This window comes from Echinococcus granulosus, assembly GCF_000524195.1.
Source record: "Echinococcus granulosus chromosome Unknown EG_S00011, whole genome shotgun sequence".
NCBI lineage: Eukaryota > Metazoa > Platyhelminthes > Cestoda > Cyclophyllidea > Taeniidae > Echinococcus > Echinococcus granulosus.
In genome coordinates this window covers 990,938-1,000,409 of record NW_020170391.1, presented here as the reverse complement: position 1 = coordinate 1,000,409, position 9,472 = coordinate 990,938, and the positions used below count along the sequence as shown (strand labels likewise).

The 9,472-nt window shown below is 39.6% G+C and overlaps 2 protein-coding genes across 2 annotated transcripts in view; both read right to left on the bottom strand. All coding sequences in view use genetic code 11, as the record gives it.

Annotated features, from left to right (window-relative positions):
- Positions 1-227: 227 nt before the first annotated feature.
- Positions 228-8,578, bottom strand: EGR_02481 (hypothetical protein; the record flags this gene model as incomplete). Its single annotated transcript, XM_024491730.1, has 3 exons — positions 228-386; positions 7,923-8,224; positions 8,497-8,578. 3 exons carry the CDS (start codon positions 8,576-8,578, stop codon positions 228-230), a joined length of 543 nt encoding a protein of 180 aa, XP_024353881.1.
- A 583-nt stretch (positions 8,579-9,161) lies between these two features.
- EGR_02480 (hypothetical protein) overlaps positions 9,162-9,472 on the bottom strand; it is a gene marked incomplete at both ends in the record, with an annotated part of 5,401 nt that continues 5,090 nt past the window's right edge. The window contains one exon of the mRNA XM_024491729.1: positions 9,162-9,217. Coding sequence (XP_024353880.1) covers positions 9,162-9,217 — 56 coding nt within the window. The remainder of the gene's footprint in view (positions 9,218-9,472) is intronic.

Genomic DNA, 9,472 nt, shown 5'->3' with positions numbered 1-9,472 from the left:
GACGATGTAATGCGCATCCTGAATGCTTGCAATCAACCCTTGGTTTTATTCGATTACTATCAGCTAGTCTTGGATATTTGAATATTTAATAAAGCACCTTTAATCGACCCTTATTTCTCTTCACAATAGAATACCAATATGTCATGAATGGGTGCTAGTGTACCAAATAGGTTGCGTGAATCGCATCCCCCTTATGGTGGGCAAGACAGCCTTTTCGGTAATGCTGACTATGTCGTGGGAGCAGCGCACTTGACGTGAAGGCAGTTGGGGGAGACGGGGTAGGGGTCACGTAACTCATGGGGTGACTCAGCATCGTCGACTCGGCCGGCGCCGTCGACCGCACGGCGCGGAGTCACTGCTCTTGGGTCGGTGCAAGAACTCGGGTTCTGCCAATTTCTGTGAGCTCATGGGTCCACGTAGTATGGATGTTGGTGAGGCTCAGAAGCACAAAGAGATATTTAGCTTAATTCGTGAAAGGCTGGATACGAAGAGCGGTTGTAAAGGAATGAGTGTTGATTTGTATGGTTTGCTTTTAACAAGTGTATGCAAGGCGAATACCCGACCCTTAACTAATTTATGCATCCATTAAGGTTTCGTTGTGTGACGTCTCGGTCAACATTCCAAAGTGGCTTGTTTCGACAGGCAAAGTTGATGGTTAAATTGAACATACATCACAGTGAACGAGAACAAATTATGCACCACTTTTAATTACAATATTTTCACCTTGGCCAACCGTATAATCAGTAACTTGAAACCATTGGTGGGGGGAAACGAGCCATTCCAGTATCCATCCACAAACGAAGAGGTCAAAATATTGGTTGATGTAAAATCATTTAGGAGATTTTTAGCGAATACTTTTGGTTCCCTCTGACAGTTGTGCAAAAAAGTTTATTAAGAGATAAAGCCAACAACCTGTATTCAATTTTCAAGAAAATCTCCTTCCAAACGTTTTTCTCTTTAGCAGCACAATTGTTTTCTGATCTAATGTAAACATTATTACAATGGTATCATATAGGCCTAAAAAGCAGAGATGTAGTGGAGAAGCAGCAGTTATGCACACTTCTGTTTATCTGCTTGTGATTAATTGCCAAGTGTGGTGTATCGAAATTCAACTAAGAACAATGGAGTATTATATCATAAAGTCTGAATCTCAGTTCACGTGTCCACTAGGCAGTTCACCGTCAAACAGTCCAAACTAGTGACTTGTAAATTTCAAGATTAAATCGAAAAGTAATTTCTTCTTACAGCTATTTTTATCAGTTCCGAATCCTTACTCCCACTTTGTTTGTGATGCGTTAACTGCAATTATCACTTGGCACCTTATTTAAGTTCCATATGAACTTTGTAATCACTGATTTAATTAGGCCGTTAATCACGTCATGTAGTTGTAAATTTATACTGCATGGTGATCTAGAGCGTTCTGGGGATAGATTAGGGGGTTTTCTTTCGTAAATGATTACGCAACAAACAATTCTTTTCATGCATTACCAATGGGGTTAAAAAGATCTATTTATTATTAACAGTCTAAATATCTTATAACGCAGCCTCCGATTGGTTATTATCTTTTACAAAAAAAAACAAATGATTTGCAAATGGCTGAGAACCGGGCTTGTATGGCCAGTTTTTAGTTTACCTGAGTAACGATATTGCATAATGGAGTTTGTTTGGTGAGAATGTCTCAAAAGGCGATGGTACAGAACTAAAAGAGAAGCCTTCAACATGGGGTGGAAAAGTAGATGGGAGGGATGGGCACCTTGATTCCATTGATCACCTTTCTCAACCCTTAACATTATCCCTCGTCATAAATCCCGTCAAATATTTAAATCCATCCTTGAAGCATTGCAACTGCACTTGACTGCCTTATCAGTATGTCCAAACAGTTGTTTCGTTGATTGATGCAAGCGTTTATCATCGCCTTGTGAACTTATAAAATTAGTTGTACTAAAAAAGCAAATAGTAGCAATGCACTCACACATGCCGCAAAGTTGGCAAGCGCCATTGGGTCCCCTTCAATGCATTTGGCTGTTTTGTGGGATTTCCTCAAATAAAAGATCAACATTCAGTGGTCCCAAAATCTTTGCTACTGTTTTGAGTACCATTGATAAGTCTTCTATTCAAACTCACTGTCAAATTTTCCGACAACTTAAGCAATACCAAAACCTCACATGCGAAACACCTTAACAGGCAGAGTTCCAAAGGGTGGTTCTCACCATAGAGGATCAAGAATGCCTGGTTATGTGACACCTTAGGTAGATTAGTGCCAGTTTCACACGGTAAAGATGCATATTGTTCCACTAACTTGAGTTCCGGAATTTGTGCCACATAAAGTATGCTTTACGAGACCCATTCGAAGTGCATATTCAGGTATTGTAATTTGATTTTCACCGCCCTAATGGAATTATATTCAAAATATTTAGTTGATATTGAAAGAGTTTAGGTTATCTGTCGAAGACAAGATAATTTACATTTACGTGAAGAGTCTTTTCTCATCGAGCTTCATGGGTTCATCGTCATTTAGTTTCTCAAAAAAAGAAGGATATGTGCAACTCATCGAGTACATCAAATTGTAACAACCTAGCATAGTAGTTGGACTGTTGAAGTGCTACAGTGCTTTGGAGATCTTTGCCTACTCTGACTAAATGATAACGCTGTGGTTACTACCTCATCAAGTGAGTTTTGCCGATGCAGCTTAAACTGCTGGAACCTTGCATCAAGAAAATTAGCATCATTTTACCTACGAATAGAACCACCAGTTAAACGAACTTCCTGAATACACGATTTATTGTGTGGATGCAATCTGAAGAGACAGGTATTATAAGTTGTCACTAAATATATGAAGGGTGAGCGTTCATGATATCAGACCATTCAAAATGAATAATTAGTAGGGAACAAAAAACAAAGAATTGAGTCCAATTTTATTAAAAAATATGAGAAAACCAAACCTAAAATAGCTACATAATACATTGCAGTAAATTGTGGAACCCATAGACCTTTAAGTGCTTATAACTTAAGATAATTAAAGTGCCATCGTTTATGCATATTTGACGATTAGAGAGATCATTGGAACTAATATTAAAACTGGACATGGAAGTAGGTTAGAGGGAAATGGGTAAAAGAGATAGTCTATTCAAATACTGCCACAAATAAACATTGGCATTTGAAGCCTCTGTCGATGACCTGTTGCTGCTGTAGTGGACGTTTTAATGCAATTCCCCTTCGACTGCCCTCTCCCTTTCCCTCATTTGAATTGCATATGAGGCTGATGATACTGGGATGGCTGGTTAGCTGACTGGCTGGCCAGCTAACCGGTCAGCAGGCACGCGGGCAAACTACTACTGGTGCTACTGTTACCACCGCCGCGGACGCTACTGCTCACTTTGCATAATCAGGAAATCTCTCCCCTCCTCATTCCATTCCCCTTCCCCCCCTCACCTCCACACATTCGCTCTTACGCGTACACTCATCCTCCTCTTCCCCAGCCACCTTCTCTATGGTGGTTTCCGGAAGGGGATGAAAATGCTAATTCTTCGCAGGGGCAAGAGAAGGAATGCAAGACGAAGGACACTTCACTTGAATTTTTAGTCGTAGAGCCTACTGATGCCTTCTCACTCTCTCTCCCCGTACTAGTGGCACTTCACCTTCCTTAAGAAGCTCTTCAAGTTAATTTAGCTTTTCTTCACTGGGGATCTTCGCGGTTGATGTTGGCTCATGGTGAATTTCCACTTGTTTATTCACTCGTTGTTATGCCTCTTTTCCCAATCTCGGGTTTAAAAGTTTCACCCCTCGACAAATGGAAGTTACATTGCGTCTGCTCATTGTTGACACTACAGCTCTGATCCTTACGGCTAAAAGCATCTTTCGTGAGATTTTGAAGTGACAACACCGTAGAATGATTTACAATTATGCCTTTACCATGGACTCTTTGTTCTTGCAAAGAGTGAGGCAGTGACGCTTCAAACGAACAATTAACTTGCAGTTCTCCTTGACCCCTGTGGACCACCAAAGCACCATCTGATTCAGTTTGGATGTTTCAAGGTTATCGGAGAACTCTACTAAGCAAAACTGTGTACAAATTAGAGGTAAGTTGATTTCAAAGAACAGATTCGATGCCAATCAACAGATGTAACAGCATTTTTTGCCGCCTCACTAATTCGACAGCCGCTGGATTTGCACTTAGTGGACTTCCAAACATTCATTTATCTTGCAATATCCATATTTGATCTTTTATTAAGGGGCTGATTTATCCCATGGACGTGTCGCGATGACTATTTCTTCAAATTCACCGTAGATTATGGCTTGACTCATGTGCTCGGCATTACAATTTTGTATTTCTATCGACTGCGTTTCAATAACTTCAGCCAACTCACTTATTTAGCTGTGAAGGTGACACACACTCCTAGTACCCTTAACCGTGGCGCAAGTTAGAACGCTCATTCGAGTTTCAATTGTTGCCTGTAAATAAATGCCTTTTGTCACATTGGTAATTTTCTTCGCAATTTTGAGGAATGAACGCCACGACTGGCTTATATGTCGCTTCGTTGTGACGACACTATGGTGTGGGCGCCAACCCAGTAAGCCATCAAGATGAAAATTAAGTAATGGATCACCGAGGTCTGAGTACCACCCTTCTCCATCAGAGGACCATGGAAAACATCTGGTTATTTCGAAAAGAGAGTCATGATATTTAGTAAAGGGACTTTTATTTAACGAGCCTTACTGAGCACAAAATGCGCTAAAGGGAGAACCATTGAAGTTCACGCCGCTAAGATCAGTAATATAAATTAAACTAACCAAACAAACGTTCAACGTAGCTGCAAATGTAAACCACTTTGTTGACGTTTTAAACTATTCGATAACTGATTTTCAGTTGTGCTTAAATGCCTCAGTATTGCCTTTTTAATCCCATGAAACGTGTGATTTCGCCCCCTTAAATATAGTAAAGTTGACATGCATGAACATGGACTAAATACTAAATTACTATTAAAAATGTTCAAATGCATATCTTGATTGATGCTAAAGTATATTAAAATAAAGGTATGAGTGCGTAAGACTACTACTATCACACAAACAAATGGAATTGCTGAGACAAATACCATCGAAAAATTTAAATTTTCATCTACTATGAATATGTAAATACAAGCCTAAGCTCTCTCCAAACTGCACGCAAGTGAAACTTTTGTTTCAATTTAAGGTTTATTTTGTACTCTACGGAAATTCGAACAACATTATGATTTAGAAGTGCAGCCACTAAACAAATGAGGAAGTTATTCAAACGAAACAGGTACTAAGCTTTAATAGTGCATATGGTTTACCAACAGCCTAAGAATCTCTGTAATTCATAACCACATCTGCAGTTGTTCCGAGGTGTCAATTTGTGGCAGTCTTATTTCATTTGTTCCTTGTTTAGGCTGTAATAGTATATGCTCTACTTATTAAGTTTAAGTAGCCTTACGCACCTAACGCCAAATCAGTCTAACAGCAAAATCCGGGAAAAAAACAGTTGACCCGCTATCTTTCAAATGAGTTACATATATTTGGCTGCATAAACACATGTAAAAATGTTCATCTTCGGTTTTTTGTTAGAAGTTATTATCCGATTTAAACACTTTAAAATGCTGCATTGAAATAGTTTTCTGAGTAATTTTGATTGAGTAAACAGCTCCTGGGAGACTCCAATGGACCATACTTTTAGTTTTTCAACCAAACTATTAGAACTTTTTTCTCAAAATCTAGCAAACCATTAAGTCAAGCTGTCATTTGCATTCAACTATTCTTCCTTGACAGTAAGTTGTTTGTATTCCGGAATACTCCAACAGATTAATGCAAACTAGATACTGGCTCGTGAACTACTTTGTTATTTATGTGTAACTTTGGCTTAGATACTTTGCCGTCCTCTTGATAGCAGCTGTTGCTAGGCGATAATTTAATTTTTGAGGAATTTCAGGCTAGATTATTACAGTATCTAGTTGCTCTTACTTTCCTTTCCCCAGGAGTGACAACACCTTTGTACAGGTACAGTTGATTGTTCTTTTAATAGGCAATTCGTATAGGCTTTCTAAATAAATTTTCTTAGGATGTCATTCAACCACATCTAATTTGCGCGGCCACAGCACGCTGCCAACAAGTGTTTACAGCAATCCTGACCGTTTTTCAAGTTGGACAAAGTAAAATTGATGGCCCCTTGGGATGTGTGAGGCTTAACTTATTTTATTAGTTTACTCGACTTCAACACAGAGCGTAGGCCACTATCTTTTCCCCCAAGGAGATTAAACCATCCATTGCTCAGAGATTTATCACTTAAAATAGCCGCGAGTCTTCATTACGAGAAAAGTGACTCAGTCAAGTTCGCAAAAAAAAGATAAAAAGCTAGCATTTCCAAAAGTGCTGTAAATTAGGACCGTAAATTTGCTAGAAGCCTGCTGTTTTATCGTTTTTTTTTGTTTGCTCATGAATGTATTGTTTCATATGTGCAAGGCATATTGCTTCCACAAAACCCAATGTTGACACCCTTTACTTAGGAATTTGAATGCAATGAAATGGGAGTCATAGGACTTTAAGCATCCACCAATCATGAACACGAGGCCCTCGCCTTGCCTCCTCTGGAGCATGCTCAATTTCTGACTTAATGCCAGACGCAGCTTAATCCCTCTCACTACCCACTCAGCTCCCTCCCCTCCTCCCACTCCTCGAAGTAGTTGGGACTCCTAGCCAATCATTGACCGCCTCTGATAATGGTATTTTGATCCCGGATTAGTTGTGTCTTCTAGTTGGGAAAAGCACAGCTCTTTCTTCGGACCATGGCCTTCTTTCTGGATTAATTTGAGGCTCTCAAGTGGTCTGTGCATCTAAAATGCAAATATTGCAGGGCTTAATGGTGTTTGATTGGCTTTCTTCTAGGGTCATATCGATTCCGAAGCATTTCCATTTGGGTCTTCTTGGATCATTAGTTGATTTGAAATTTGTAAAATATCCAGCGGCCCTAATCATCATAAAAAAGCTAATGGGAAGGAAGATGGAAGAGCTAATCAATCTTGTGCATTATATAAAATATATACAATAGGAACTCTACATCAATCTTTTTAAAAATAAAAAAATTCCAAATGAAGATGGCAGAATTAAACTCTAACTACCAACTGTTTTTATTCAAGACGAGACAAAGACTGGCAAATAATAAGACTTCTGCGCATTTATTCCTCCTCTAAATCTGGAAACAGGCGAGTTGCATAAACCAAACTTTGAAAATACTAAAACTCCAAAGAAAGGGAATACTTCCCTTATTTCGTTTAAACAAGACTCTCAAAAATTTCGGATGCAAATGCCTGGACTGCTCCTTTTAATAGGCCAGAATCATCTACTGACAATGATGAGTCTTGGAAATTGTTTACCCACTTTCCCCTTGCTTGATACTTAAAGACAGAGCAATACTAAACATTAAAGTCTGAGTTTAAGCAATGTTCTTTTCATGAAATGCGATAAGAGTTCAGGTGACTGATTCAAATCCATTATGCTTATAATTTAGCAAATGTAGGGCCGTAAAAGAGGCGCCTTCTTCAAGCAGCAGTCCGACCCCTCCCCCAAAGGCAAATAAAAGCAATCATCTGGCTGAGCACTTTTCTTATATTTAAAAATAAATCTTTTTGTGTAATGCTCTCAAATTGAATAAGTGATTCACAAGAACTAATCGCACCTATTTTCTTCTCTCTGTATTCTTACGGAACGTCCTCAATAGTTGGGTAATTACTATCAGGCAGAAACGAGTTTTTTTTTTTTAATAATTCACATTATGCTGCTGCAGACGATTAAAACAGTAACGTGAATTACTTGATGGCTTGCTTTCGATTGCGTCATCGGAAACGGAAAACACTCAACAATGTCTGCGTCCTTATGAATGCGTGCAGCTGAATGTGTCTCGTTGTTGTTACCAGGGTTGGTTGCAGCTCAAGCTCCGCACAACCAGGCAGATAGCCTCTTTCAGACGCGCGTCGTCTTGCATAACTAATGAGACTGGCGTTAGGTGACGCCACATTGTCCAGACTGAGGAGTGGGAGGAGGAAAGTGGGGGAGGGTTGGCTCAGAGGTCTGGTAGAACGGCGTGTAAAGGCGTTGCTGGCCTCCAACACTTGCATGACCCAATCGTCCGTCCGGCCGTCCGTCTCCCCTTCACCCGTAATGATGTGTGGTGTCCGGTAACGGGTACATGAGGTGTGACCAGTCTTGTCATTACCTTAGGTGACGTGAAGACCCGTGGACTCAAATCACCTCACTTAGGCGATCTGAAAAGCGGCTCACTTACTTTGTTTTTTTCTTTTTTCTTTACGCAGTAGGATTTGAATATAATACAGTGCATTCGTGGCCGGATAATCTCTTTACAGATAAAGTACTTCGCCTTAATGGATGTATATTGACGTATTCTACACAAAGAGCATTTGCATAATCGGACACTCGAAAATAACTTCAGATACAAAACCAACCCATAGCTAATGGAAATAAAATTACCGTTTTCTGTGTTAAAGTGATTGAAACGTTGTGAAGTATTGTACTGCCACTTTGTGCAGCTGTTTTCATGAGGCGTTTCCATCCCCTCAGTCTGAGGCAGATGTTCTCCTACACATTCATCCACCCTTCGTCGCGAGACGTAAGATCGGATGGGCTAATTTGCATTTTTGACCGAAGAATAAATACCTCTTTACGTCGTCTATTGGGTAAAAGAGAAAAATCGCTCCATTTGAATTAGGTAAATGTCCTCTACACCGGACTCTTCTGATGAGTTTGCATGCAAACGCGCTGTGATCACCATAATTCTTTGTGCAGATTTTACGTTGGTCTTAGTTAAACAGTTGCACAAAGTTGGAACAATTTAAAGCATGATTCGTTTCTGGCTACTAAACAATCCGAATGAATGATGCTTAAACACAACTTAGGGGAATAAAGCCAGACAGAAAATCTCATTTCTGTTTTGCATGTATTTTACAATATCCAACTACCAAATTCCTACAGTGTCAAATTAACAAATTGTAGTGTCATCCTTTTTCGATTGACGCTTCGCTTCCATTGCAGCGACAAAAATCCACACCCCCTGTTAAGAATAGCTATTTATAATGCATAATGAAATTGAACCCACTTTACGTCCCACTTAATTTTCTCTCCCGGAAAGAAAGAGATTAAAATGGTTCATCTTCTCCTCCAACTATGCAAATTTCCTCTTCCTCAAATAAAACTAAAAATATGCATATCTTAGGAATTAGAATTATTCCCGTCTAAATCGGTGCCTGCCGTTTTGGGCAGTTTTCACCTTACTCTATTGTAATGAATTGGCGTTACTTTGAGGGCTTTCAAAATATAACGTTCATATATGCCACAAAGCCTACACATGGGTCTTTCCCATCAAAGCAGTACATTTTATTGCGCTCTGCAATGCTTTCCTGCCATTTTAAACACACTTCATAAAGTCCCCGGGTCGGTTTGCGATAGC